The sequence below is a fragment of the Cyprinodon tularosa genome, unplaced genomic scaffold (genome assembly GCF_016077235.1).
Source record: "Cyprinodon tularosa strain WSP-4 unplaced genomic scaffold, ASM1607723v1 ctg918, whole genome shotgun sequence".
NCBI classification, from domain to species: Eukaryota; Metazoa; Chordata; class Actinopteri; order Cyprinodontiformes; family Cyprinodontidae; genus Cyprinodon; species Cyprinodon tularosa.
This window is the reverse complement of record NW_024039694.1, coordinates 3,236-16,759: the sequence shown is the minus strand read 5'-3', so window position 1 is coordinate 16,759 and position 13,524 is coordinate 3,236. Positions and strand designations below refer to the sequence as shown.

At 40.2% G+C, this 13,524-nt stretch overlaps 1 protein-coding gene across 1 annotated transcript in view; it reads right to left on the bottom strand.

The window, feature by feature from the left end:
* pola1 (polymerase (DNA directed), alpha 1) overlaps positions 1–12,349 on the bottom strand; it is an 85,025-nt gene extending 72,676 nt beyond the window's left edge. The window contains 21 exon segments of the mRNA XM_038274465.1: positions 54–229; positions 318–434; positions 880–969; positions 2,048–2,109; positions 4,485–4,569; positions 4,772–4,926; positions 5,013–5,042; positions 5,045–5,150; positions 5,240–5,314; positions 5,391–5,504; positions 5,606–5,718; positions 5,812–5,981; positions 7,276–7,441; positions 7,519–7,675; positions 7,768–7,869; positions 7,978–8,040; positions 8,142–8,257; positions 8,334–8,408; positions 8,488–8,584; positions 11,075–11,202; positions 12,196–12,349. Coding sequence (XP_038130393.1) covers positions 54–229; positions 318–434; positions 880–969; positions 2,048–2,109; positions 4,485–4,569; positions 4,772–4,926; positions 5,013–5,042; positions 5,045–5,150; positions 5,240–5,314; positions 5,391–5,504; positions 5,606–5,718; positions 5,812–5,981; positions 7,276–7,441; positions 7,519–7,675; positions 7,768–7,869; positions 7,978–8,040; positions 8,142–8,257; positions 8,334–8,408; positions 8,488–8,584; positions 11,075–11,202; positions 12,196–12,244 — 2,246 coding nt within the window. The 5' untranslated portion in view covers positions 12,245–12,349.
* Positions 12,350–13,524: the final 1,175 nt, after the last annotated feature.

The window sequence follows — 13,524 nt, the reverse complement described above, 5'->3', positions numbered from 1 at the left end:
GGTGACTTTTATGTCTTCAACTGATTTCAGTGACAAAAAGCGTTAAAAGACACCTGTAGAGGTTTCTGATATCCTCCTGAGGAACCGTGACCCTCTCCACCTTCAGCACCTGGGCAGCCAGCTCAGTCAGATGATAGCTTTTACAACGAATTAGCTCTTTGGCTGAGATCTCCACATCGCACACTAGACGGCCACACGTTGCACTCTTCTCTGCAAAGGCTCCCCGGCCCTGAAATATGACAATAAAAAAAAAAAAAAAGAACAAAGTGAGTACTAATCAACTTCAAGTTACAGAAACCAACTGCTGCTCCAATTACCCCTAGTTTGGGCATGTTGGCCCTCCTGAGACGTCCGATCTTCGACCAGTGGGGGACTTTGCACGCATGGATCCGCTGCAGGAGAACTTCCAGATCAAAACCGAAAATATCGTGACCCTGCAGGTATAAACAAACGGATCAGAGGAGGTTTTCAACTGAGGGAGACTTTGCACCTCGTTTCCCTAAGTTCTCAATTAACAGCAGCAACTTTTACATAAAACCAACTTCTATATAGTGCAGAGCAAAAGAAGGTCTCTTTTTAAATTGTGATGTACCTTGAAAAACATTTATACAACTACAAAAATATCCCAAAATTCATTCTGCTCCATGTAAGAACATAAGAAGAAATCAAGTAAAATTCTTCATATATGCTTACAGTTAAAACCAGAGAATCGCATAATATCTGCAGTCCTCTGGATAACCGAAACTACTTCCTCACTGAACAGTTTTGCTTTCCATTGCTGTGTTCACCGATCAGAGAAAAGACTGGATGTTCTGTTACCAACCAGCCAATTTCCCTGTGGATCTTTAGTTTTCATTTGCACGAGCGACAGAGACTTACCACCAACACATCGGGGTCAATTTTGTGCATCTTGGCCAGGAAGAATCCGAGCAGGGTCCGCTCTGAAGCTGCCATCTCCACCTTCCCATTCTAACAAAGATTGAAGGTCAGTCTATCATCTTAAATTTGTATCAAAAGTATTTGTTCAAACTCCAAACAGTCCTTTGAGTTCTGAATACTGCACACTATTATTGAACAATGCTCATTATATTCACTTTGAGGTTCTTCTAAACTTTTATAACCAGCTAGGAACCAAACGTGCTGAATTTGAGATCTAATCACCTGAACACTAAAGACATACTATTTATTTTGAAAATATTTTTTTGATGTAATATTTAATGATTAAATTCACCAGAAAAACTTTTTTTAACCAGAATAAAAGTTTTCAAAAAGAAAAACTAAAACTCTAAATTCAAGAACTTCCTGGATTGACAGACAATACAGCAGCAGATCAACGAGTTCAGTCTGGTTTTATAAAGTAAAATATGACATGGCTAAAATGAATAACTCACATTTAATTAATCAAGAAAATGAAACAATTGTTTTTATTTTTAAACGACTGATTAAGGAATAAACCCTAAATCATCTTTTTCTTTTAAGAAAAACCATGTAAATGCTGACATTTTCATGTAAACCTACCGTATATAATTCTGTCCTAAAACCACCTCAGTGCTGCCCTCTATTGGCTGAAGTGGTAAACCTTGGTACCTGCCCTATCTAAAAGTGGAAACTTCTGGTGCTTTAGAATCTCATTCATTATATAGACCATCCGTACTGAACACTATAACCATAAGGTTCACCAAACATGGCTTGTTTTTACACAGATTTTTTTTTACCTTCACTGTAAAGTGTAAACACAATTAGGTTGGGTTTTTGACCTGTGAAAGAATCGTTTTTCTGTCTTTGAGTGAAGTTTCATTTAGGATAATTCTATTAATGTTTAAAACCATCTCTCTTTACATTTCTAGAGCTTTATTTAGCTTATTTAGTAGGTGCACTTAGTTGTTTTATATACTTTGGAAGCTCTCAATAATAATATTCCTGTATAAAATAGAACATAGTTCATTAGGAAATTTAATAAAATTCTGTAACTGACAAAAGAAACATATTTTACTACTTAAATAGCAGCAAATCAAGCCAAGGTCTACTTATAAATGTTGTTGCACACCTTCTTCTTCAAGGCATCTTTGAAGTCATAAGGAAAAATGCAGTCCGATGGTTTACTGATCACTGAGGGGAGAAAATATGAGATTTGATGTTATTTATAATCCAAGTAAGATAAAATTGTATTTCTTGTATCACATCTGTACGCATTTAAGTTAACAAATGGGAATAGTAATGCACGTTAATGATTCAGTAATTAATCTAAAGTTAATAGATCTTATCCATCAACTAACAATTATTTAATAAGCAGAATTTTCTTTAAAACATGGGTTTTTCCTTCTTATCAAGACGATCTTTCTATAAAACGAAAAGTTAAATTCCATTTTTTTTTTTTTTTTAACAAAATGTTGAGTTGTAAGAAATAGATATATTTTTTTTATAATTCATTGTGCAAGCTATATTAAATACAGACTGAATAGGCCTAATCAAAAAAATGTAATAATCAAACTTAGACATACACTCACCGGTTACTTTATTAGGTACACCTGTCCAACTGCTCGTTAACACTTAATTTCTAAGCAGCCAATCACATGGCGGCAACTCAGTGCATTTAGGCATGTAGACATGGTCAAGACAATCTCCTGCAGTTCAAACCGAGCATCAGTATGGGGATGAAAGGTGATTTGAGTGACTTTGAACGTGGGATGATTGTTGGTGCCAGAAGGGCTGGTCTGAGTATTTCAGAAACTGCTGATCTACTGGGATTTTCACGCACAACCATCTCTAGGGTTTACAGAGAATGGTCCGAAAAAGAAAAAACATCCAGTGAGCAGCAGTTCTGTGGGCGGAAATGCCTTGTTGATGCCAGAGGTCAGAGGAGAATGGCCAGACTGGTTTGAGCTGATAGAAGGGCAACAGTGACTCAAATAAACACCCGTTACAACCAAGGTGGGCAGAAGAGCATCTCTGAACGCACAGTACAGTACGTCGAACTTTGAGGCAGATGGGCTACAGCAGCAGAAGACCACACCGGGTGCCCCTCCTTTCAGCTAAGAACAGGAAACTGAGGCTACAATTTGCACAAGCTCATCGAAATTGGACAATAGAAGATTGGAAAAACGTTGCCTGGTCTGATGAGTCTCGATTTCTGCCGCGACATTCGGATGGTAGGGTCAGAGTTTAGCGTCTACGACATGAAAGCATGGATCCATCCTGCCTTGTATCAACGGTTCAGGCTGGTGGTGGTGGTATCATGGTGTGGGGAATATTTTCTTGGCACTCTTTGGGCCCCTTGGTACCAATTGAGCATCGTTGCAACGCCACAGCCTACCTGAGTATTGTTGCTGACCATGACCATCCCTTTATGACCACAATGTACCCAACTTCTGATGGCTACTTTCAGCAAGATAATGCGCCATGTCATAAAGCTGGAATCATCTCAGACTGGTTTCTTGAACATGACAATGAGTTCACTGTACTCAAATGGCCTCCACAGTCACCAGATCTCAATCCAATAGAGCATCTTTGGGATGTGGTGGAACGGGAGATTCGCATCATGGATGTGCAGCCGACAAATCTGCGGCAACTGTGTGATGCCATCATGTCAATATGGACCAAACTCCCTGAGGAATGCTTCCAGCACCTTGTTGAATCTATGCCATGAAGAATTGAGGCAGTTCTGAAGGCAAAAGGGGGTCCGACCCGTTACTAGCATGGGGTACCTAATAAAGTGGCCGGTGAGTGTATGTATAAGATATGACAAGACAGGAGTCTATTAGGTTCCAGAATACAGAAAAAATGAACAAAATATGTAAAACATACAGAGACGTACCATCATTAACAGATGGGGTAGTTCACTCTGACACTGACTATTTGTCACTGTGCTTCAAAGAGGCGAATGCTGACTGTGATCTAGCTCTCTGTGTTTAACCATCAGTGGTGGGAGAGACTCTGGGCTTTAGGGTTCTAGTTGCTCTCAGGAACATTCAAACATGGCTCTATGAAGAGCATTAACTCATAAAACCGTGCTTATCACATGGAATTAGAAATATTTTGCATGATGCACTCCAATTTTCTATAATCACATCCTCATCTTCTGAGCCCAGCAGAGAAGTAAAGCTGCTCCGCCATGCAGCGGGGCTAAATGGGCGCTATTAAGGTGACAGGTAAAGGAATTTATGGAGTGTTTATATTTACATAGAACCACAAGGCTTCACTTAAGGAAGAACGGTAGCGCCATCTACGGGATGGTGGCGACAACACTCAAAAGAAATTCCTTTTAATTGGACATTATCAGCTAATTGGAAAGAACTAATTTGAATCCAATAAACCATAAATCCCTAACTGAGGCTAAAAAGGGAGAACGGTCCACTCCCAATCCAAAAAGTTTGATCGATTCCAGCTTCCTCTTTCCACGAGTTGACCTTTGGCAGCAGATTTATTCCCACTTTGATGACTAGGAGAACAAGGTTGTAGAGTAAAGTGCATGAATATTAACTTACCGCAGAAATGAGTCTGAAAGGGAGGCTGAGGAGGAGCTTTATCTATATGGAAGCTATAGTGAACAAGCGCAACGAGGGACACGATCTGCAGAAACATAAAATCCTTTAATATCAAAGCATGGATCCCATCAGTTCACAACTACAGAAACCTGTTTGGATGCTTTAGACCGATTATGGAAATGTTTTAAAATGTTTTTTATGTAATAAAATTAACATTTTTCACCTTATTGAAAGAAAAAATTATAGCACAAGATGAAAAAATGTCACCCGCTAGATGTCTCTCTCACCTCATTGTGGTGCGTCTTTGGGTTCTGAACAGTCTTGAGGCTGATGGACATGACTGTGAGGGGTGGAGGTGGCAGATCTTTGATCACGCAGACCAGGTCACTTCTCACAGCGAGGGCCTCCACCTTACACCAGCTGACCGGCTGGCTCATCAGCTCTGACAACGACAAGGTGGAGAAGTTAGAGTTGCAGAGGGAATTTTAGATGCTGCTAATTCACCGATAGTGCAGACATCTTTCTTACGTGGGGTCTTGATGTCCAACCAGCAGGGCCTTTAATCTTTCTGCTGAGAAGGAAGTGCTCCAGACTGGAGGTGTTTGTGCCAAAAACATGGGAAAAAGTGCTCCCTTTAAGGTCTGATGGCAACGCAGGAAACTCTGCCTGTAAAAATGACATTGACCAAAGAAATGAATGAATCGGAATCAGGGCTGGATGTCAGGAACTTTGCTTATGTGTGTGTGTTGGCTTACAGAGTATCTCACTTCCAGGTAATCGCACTGGCTGGGCACGTCAGGGATTTCAAAAGCATAGTTCTTCTCCACTTTCTGCACACAGTGAAAAAAAACAACATTAATCATCATTCCTAAAAGCATTCATCCTCTAACCAACACAGATGCTGACCTTCGACTTAAACTTCATGATCTTAAACTTCTCAGAGAGCTCGTTGAACTCCTGGTAAACATCCATCATCCCCACCGGCGTGTCTGACACTTCTCCAGTCTTTGGGTTGGTTTTCTGCACCAAAAACAGAACATGAAGTGAATAAAGATACCTAAACTAACAAACATTTGCAATATTACAGAAATAAATCCATAGTTTGAGCAGAAGATACTTACAAACTCCCGAGGGAGAAGGTACATGGTTCTTTCGATGTTCTTCACAGTGACGCAGCAGCTGACATGAGACTGTGCCGATTCGATCCACACTTTCCCGAACAGATACACCACCCCTGCATAACAAGATCAGCCTTAAACACCCGACTGCTTGGATTTTAAAAGATAATATTCTGTTTGTTTTCACCACGGGGGTAAAGGTGCCGTACCTGGTTGGTTGTATGGGTCTTCAAAAGCATCCAACCAATAGAAGCGGAACACCTGTTCTCCATCTGCTCCCTCCACCAGGGGGAGCCTACTGGAGTCAACCTGCACCTCTGCAGGAGCTTCACTGCCTCCACTGTCCTCTTGTCCCCAGGAGCTTCCAACGCGGTCGGGCCTGAAAACAAGAAAACGCTTTGAGACTTTTCCAAATCTTTAGGGTGGATTATGTAGGCTTTTTTTTTTTTTTTTTGAGGTTTTGCGGCACTAGTGGCTTGTTTTTTTCGACAGTAGGCTGACAGGAAAGGGGGTATGAGATAGGGGGAGAGACATACGGCGAAGAACCCCAGGTCGGATTCAAACCTGGGTAGTCGAGGACTAAGGCCTCCGTACATGGGTCGTGCGCGCTAACCACTGTGCCACCTGCAGGCCCGGATCATGCAGGTTTAAAAGATGAATATTATTCTTTACTTGGCCACCCATATCTACAATAGCAAGACCTGTAAAACAAGCTTTCCTCTATTAAGTCAGGTTGCCTCTATTATCTATATCTAATTTCAAGAGAAGCCAAGCAGCAAAATACTTCATGTCCGAGGGAATTAAACAAATACAAAGACATCCGTCTGTGTGTCATTTATGTTACAATAGTGTATTTCACTTGGTAAGTGTAGTTATTAAAATAATTTAAAGGGTACGGCAGACGTTTCTTTGGAGCAGAGATGCATGTAGGATCAGCTGGTGACCAGTTTTTAAGCTTGACTGGTCCTGTTTGATGACCAGGGGGTCTGATCTTTACAATCGGTGGATGTAATACTCAAGCACCAACAGCAGGAAAGTAACATTCTTCAGTTTGAAAAGTGATCCTCAGGGTAATTAGCTATTAGTGAAAGAAATTCCTTCAGAGAAAACTTTAATTTCTAAGGATGATTCTGCAGCTTATTGAGGCAGAGAGAGCAATACTTTCAACTGATAATAGGAAGGGGCAAAGGAATGCACACTGGTTTCACAGAAAGAAATGGCAACTATGCTCATTATAGAGTTTACAACACATAATCTAGATATATATTCGTCTGGGTTAAATAGTTAAACATCTTCAGACAGGTTTGATCTATATTGCCTTGAACTGCACCTCAAAGAAAACATTTTCTTTCCCTCTACTGCTGTGTAGTGAAAGTTTGAGGAAGGATTTTTAAAAACAAAAGGCTGTTCTGTAGAAACTCCTCAAAGAACAAACCACCTTTTAGCATCAAGTCCAATAGATGCTGCATAAAACCCAATGATCCAGACAGGTATAAATGTACAAAACCCAAAACAGAGATATTTCTGCTTCATTTAAAACAACCGACTATGATACAAGGGCTAAAAGCCATATCATTTTACTTCTTTAACATTGCTAACAGAAAATCTGACTACAGCGAAGGTCAGAGCGTGATAAGAAAAGCACGGGACTCAGAAGCATTGCAGACACTCACAGGAGAACCGGGTCCTGAGGCTTAACTTTAACTTCAGCCGCCGCCGCCGCCGCCTCTCCTTTAGGCTGAAGTTTGGCCTCCGTTTTGACTACAGGCTTCTGTTCCTCCTGCTCAACTTCCATTGGTTCATCAAAATCGACCCCTTCCAATGCCAGGCTGTCGTCCTCTGTAACAAACAAGAGCCTCAAAGTCAGTTTGATCTTTCTGTCAGGCAGCTGAAAAGCTTCAGAGAGCCTTTCTTACCTGGATCTTCTTTTGGCTCCTCCACTTCGGGCTCGTGTTTTTCCACAAGAACATCAGCTGTGGAGGGAGGAGGACGGGCTGGAGGCCGGGGAGACGGGTCTGAAGGAGGAGGTCGGATCACTTTGGCCTTTGACCCCGCCAGAGAGGGTTTCTCCTGCTACATTGGGGCGTTTTGCATCATCATTCAACTGTGAGGTGTCTGCATAGGATGCTATATAGCTAAATGTAGGTCAGGATGTGATGATTTACCTTCGGCATCTGGGGTTTGACAGAGAACGGGTTCATGGTGGATCCTACTGACTTCTTCTTCTTCAGGGTGACCACGGGCGGAGGACTGAAGACGGACGGTTTCTGGGACAACAGGTCAATACGGCGTTAGTGAGGATGAAGTTGGCAGGAAACGGAAAAGACAGGAGATTTAACGCCACATCAAAGCACATTTAAAACTTAAACACCAACCTCATTGTGTAGATCCTGTAAAATATCTCCTAACAGGTCATCTTTGGAGAGATCGACATCTTTCTATGAGGAATAAATAAAAACAAGGTCTTGCATTTAGTTGGTTAAATCAAAACAAACTTGAAGGGGGACCTGTCTTGCCAACAATGCTCATAAATACAAACCTCTGCAGGTCTTTTCACATTGCTGTTCATAAACATGTTTTTGATGGTGTTCGGCTTTGAGACGACAGATTTCTTCATATTTTTCTTCGACTCTCCTCCTTTCGCCCCCCCTTTTCCTGCAAGCAAAGACAAAGCACTTACCAAAGCATTCGTGCTTGCTCTGATTTTTCCAAAGGACGTCACATTTCTCACCTCTGCTTTCTACAACATCATCATCCAAATCGTCGTCAAAGATCTCTCGCCCGTCTTCGACGTATCCTGTACCATCTGAAAGAAGGAAGGCGTTACTATGAATTAAGCTTTTGGCTAATGTTCCAGCAGCGATTTCACCAACGTTGGATCTTACCGTCGTCTATGATCCAGTCATCCTCCTGCCTCTCTCGTACCATTTTGGAGTACTGGTCCTCGTCCACCTCCTCATACACACTGGTGAGCTCCTCCACCTGAGAAGGAAAAACCGAGGATAAACTTCAAGAGAAGCCAAGCAGCAAAATACTTCATGTCCGGGGGAATTAAACAAATGCAAAGACAAAAACACCAATATGTCCTAATTTATCATCTATCCTATAACTCTTTTTTCACAATAAGCAGAGTTTTATAAATGGTTAATCTCATTTAACTAGAATGACCTAAACCTTAGTTTCTTTCTAATTTAAAATGATAAACAAAACAAATTCGGAAAAGAAATACAATTTAAGGATGATAGAAGATCTGACAGTAGCAGGCAAACACTGACAGCATCCACAATGTAGAGAAGCTCCAAAGGGACAATACTAATGAGGTCAGCACAATAAAGGAAAGCTGAGTGGAAGGAAGAAGTGTGACAGAAAGAGCTGCATGAGGAGCACTTGAGACAGGGTTCCTACAGCATAAGGCCAGTTAAATTCAAGACTTTTTAATGCCACTTGAAATAAAAATTTAAGACCAAATTCACAAGAAACACAAGAAAAACCTGCTTGTGACAACTTAACCCAAAGGTTTTATTTTAACATAAACCACTGCACTAATGTTTCAAATTTTGAAAAGCTTCCTATACAGGAAGAAAGCTAAAAACACACAAATGGCAGATATATTTTAACAATTATTTAACTGAATATACAAACTTTGTTTTAGCAGGGAACAAAACAAATCAGTTTTAAACCCACAATATAACCAGTGCTAAGTCTTTTTTGCAGCTCTTTTTTTTCTTTGTATCGTTTTCTTTGTATGTTTGATTTGGTGATAAGTGGAGGTGTTGCAGAGACAAGGGTGGAACAAAACTGAGAAATACCAGCTGTTTCTCAGTAACTTGATTTTGACGCTTTGTGTTTCGTGCTTCGCATGTGCGACTCCCCTGCCTTAATTCCCATCATTCCGAGCTTGAATCGCTTCTTGCATAAAATACACTGTGCCTCATATATGTTCCCTGGTACTGGTTTTAGCCATGGAGAAAACTCTTGGCTGGATAGCCAATTTTTGTTACATTTACACTTGCTCATATTTTCCAGACCGAAAGTAAATGGCGCATCTCCCAAATGTCCCGGCCGCAACAACGCTTTTATTGGTTCCACTATCGGGACGGAACCAATAATGGCGAGCCGTTATTTATTTCTTTTTTTAATAAAAAAATAATAAATTCCAATTTTAACGTTTTATTTAGATTACTACAATAAATCGTAATAAAAATAATCATATTTATGATGTTTTAAAAATTAAGACCTACGAAAGACTGATTTAAGACTAGGGTTGTCAAAAGTATCGATACTAAAAAAAGTATCGATACTGAAACGTTGTATCCGGATACAATACTCATTTTCAAAAGTATCGAGTACCAGTCGCACCTAAACAGTCATTCATCTAAAGTGCAGAATAGAGGAAAATGCACTTTCTGAACACTGATTGAATAATTCTGTGCACTTTTCAATTTCAGACTTTTTTTGTAACAGTTGCAGCTGTTGAGAATTATTTTTGTTTCTTAACTGGTTTGGCTAGTGTCATTGTTATGTGTGCAAAGCATAGCCAAGTAAGGAAAACTTAATTTTAATTTTGTAAGTTTTTTATCAAGCTTGCTAAATACTGTGCACAGAAAACAACCTCAAAATGTTGTTCTTATTGTTTATTGTATTTATTTATTTATTGTATTTTAATTATTAATCAAAATATTTCAGTTGAAATTTTATCCTTGTGGTATCGAAAATGGTATCGAGTATCGAATATTTTCCTTAGTATCGGTATCGAGTTGAAAAGTTTAGTATCGTGACAACCCTATTTAAGACATTTTAATACCAATAAAGGCCTTTGTTTTATTTTGAAGAATTCAATGCTTTTTAAGACTTTTTAAGGACCCGCAGGAAACCTGTGAGAGGACTGTGAAGGAAAGGCTGCTGAAGAATATGAGTGAAGGTTCCCAAACTGTGGCCTGCAGAAGGAGCCTGCGTGTTATCAGCCACCAAACGTCGACCTAGCTCCAGCTCAGGCTGCCAAAAGCACCATGCAATGGATCCATGAGTATTTTTAACCATAGCCAGAAATCTGGCCAGACCAAAACCTTGTGGAGAACCGACTGAGCGTTTAAAGGAATAACATGGCATACTAGAGTCAATAACAAAGGCACTTCATTTGGGAACGCTTTCACCGGAGGAGGGGGGTTTCTAAATCAACATGTTTTTGAGAGATGAAAGTGGGTTTTACATACATGCCACAATCATCAAAATTAACAGTACAACATGATTGACATATATAAATCGGTGTGTAACTTAATAAATTGAATTACTGAAAATATAAAAATAACTTCCTACTGATTGTCTGATTGACTTGGATCTAAGGGTCTTTGACTTCTGTGAGATGTGATTACAGTAAAGGAGTGGGTGGGATGCGGGACATCTAAAGCTGCCACTGTTTTTCTAACTTGAATAAATATCTATCCATAAGTGACAAGGAACTATTGCCATCACCTCATATTTGATCTTCTCCCCCTTCTTGGCCTTCTTCAGCTGCTCCAGCGCCGACTTCCTGCCCACCTTCTCCCTCTTTTCTCGTCTGGAGCGAGACTTCGCCAGACCGCAGGCATCACCCTGGTCATCTGTTAAAAAATTATTAACATGATTATGGTGGACAAATAACTTAAGTGTTAATAAAGAGCAGCATATGAGTTTTAAATCCAAGCTTCTTTTCAATGACCTACAGGTGAAAGCATAGTAAAATAATCAGACCTCCAGAATCCAGGTTCTAAAGTTATTCACATCCAATTCTACACTGGCAAACAGACAACTTTCAAAAACTTATAAACACCCTGTAAAGCCACATTAGGTGACAAAAACCTAAAATTTTCATATCCTAAGTTATTTGTCAGCCTCTATTTGTTGTTAAAGGATTTTATAATGCCTCACTTTTCCTCGTTTGAACCATTTTTATCTGGTCATTTACATCTGTCGGTGTGCCACTGAGTTTAAGATATTAATTCATTGTTTCTCTGATGAGTCTGACCTCAGGATGAATGTGGAAGGAGGTGGACATCTCATATGATAGGTGATTGGTCAAAATGACAGGTGAATAATCATTTGCACTGCAGAAATGACTTCCAATTTCTCTAAATTAACCTTTTACCCCAAACAGATAGCTCAGGTTGTACTTTTTTTAGGCAGTTGCTGCTGTATTATTATACATTGATTTAAAACAATGCTTTAGCCTCCACGCTTAAATTAAAACTTTTACAGTTAATATAGTTCATCAAACTTCGTAATTATGCGTTCATCAAGTGCATCTGACTAGCAGCTAACTGCCAAACACAAGGAGTGGTCATTTAATGGAGAAAATCGCAAAAAAGCCGAAACAGACACTGACATGAGTAATTATTTCCTACATTTCAATGTTTGTTAAAACTGCCTTGTTCTCTTTATAACGTAAACAATGCTAAATTAAATTTACAAATCTATCTAGCAAGGGCACGAACATTATTAAAAGCATGCTAGCAGCAGGTGTTAAAGTAAGCTAGCTGTAATGTTAGCTAACAACTTTTGTTTTAACGCGAAAATAGTAGCGGTCTCCACACAGAAGGCGGGAGAAACAAACTCACCGCCGTCCGGAACGTCCACGTCTTTTTCTCGGTCTGCAACTGGAGCCATTACTTTAGTCTTTTTGTCTTTATCCAAGGAGCTGAATGACAGCAGCACAACAACAGAGCAACCCGCGCCAAAGCGGCTTCCCGGGGAAAGTCATATGCAGGAAATGACATCACACTAACTATCAGCCAATGACTTATCATGCTGTTCACCATCTGCCCACACGGTGGCAGTGTTGTACAATATAATGTTCTTGTTTGCGTCCTTTCAAGGAGATCCTAGGAACCCAGATTTTAGCCTGGCTCATCGGCGTCGCCAGACCCCATTTACTGGGGCACGTGCCCCAGTATAAATGAGCTGTGCCCCAGTATAAATCTCATGAATATTTGCAACAGTATTACATTTTTTAATGCATCAATTTAGATAATTCCAACGCGCAGCAAGTGTGTTGTTAACTCCAAATTGAGGATGTATTAGCGCCCCCACGTCAGCGCATGTCACTGCATGAACTGCAGGTAAACTAACACACTGCTCTCAACTGTTTTGGATGGGACACTGTGCGGCCGCGACGCATTTTTAGTTCTGGTAATGTTTCTTACCTGTCAATTTTAATATTTTCCCAGTGAAACCACATGATTTATAGGCTACTAACTGAAAATGACTGCATTGGTTTGTAGATGGATATCAGGAAATTCCTCACACGAAGCAGAGACAGGGAAGCGGTAAAACAAGATGAGAGAGAGGGAGGTAAGGTCCCGTGATGAATTAGTGATTTAAGCTAAGCAGTTACATTAGGGACGTTATAAGCAATATGATTGATATTTACATAATTATAGATTTACGTTTTTTTAATGTTTGCTGTAGAGGATGAGAATGACGGTGCTGGAGTAGGAAAGGGAGGATGAGGCGAGACTGACAGGCAAGGGACAGGTGAGAGACAGGAGATACAGGACCATGAAGGTGATGAGGGAGCAACAACCAGCCTCCACAAATAAGAAGGGGACATTAGTGACTTAGGGGGAAAGCATGATGGTCCTAAACAAGTGAAGTTGTCCCACTATCCCCAGCACAAATTAGGAGTAAAAAAACGTTTGTTTAATTCAAAATGGTTTGAAAGCTTTTTATGATTGAAAAAGAAAGCCTTGTCATCAAGGATATGCAGTGTGTTTTCAACTTGCTTGATAACATCATATTCCCAAGACTAACACAGGTCATCCAGATCTCCCTCACAATCCCAGTCAAAAGCTGTAGTTATGAAAGGTCATTCAGTGTGTTGAGAAAGCTCCACACTTGGCCAAGGTACTCAATGGGACAAGACAGGCTCCATCATCTTGCTATTTTAT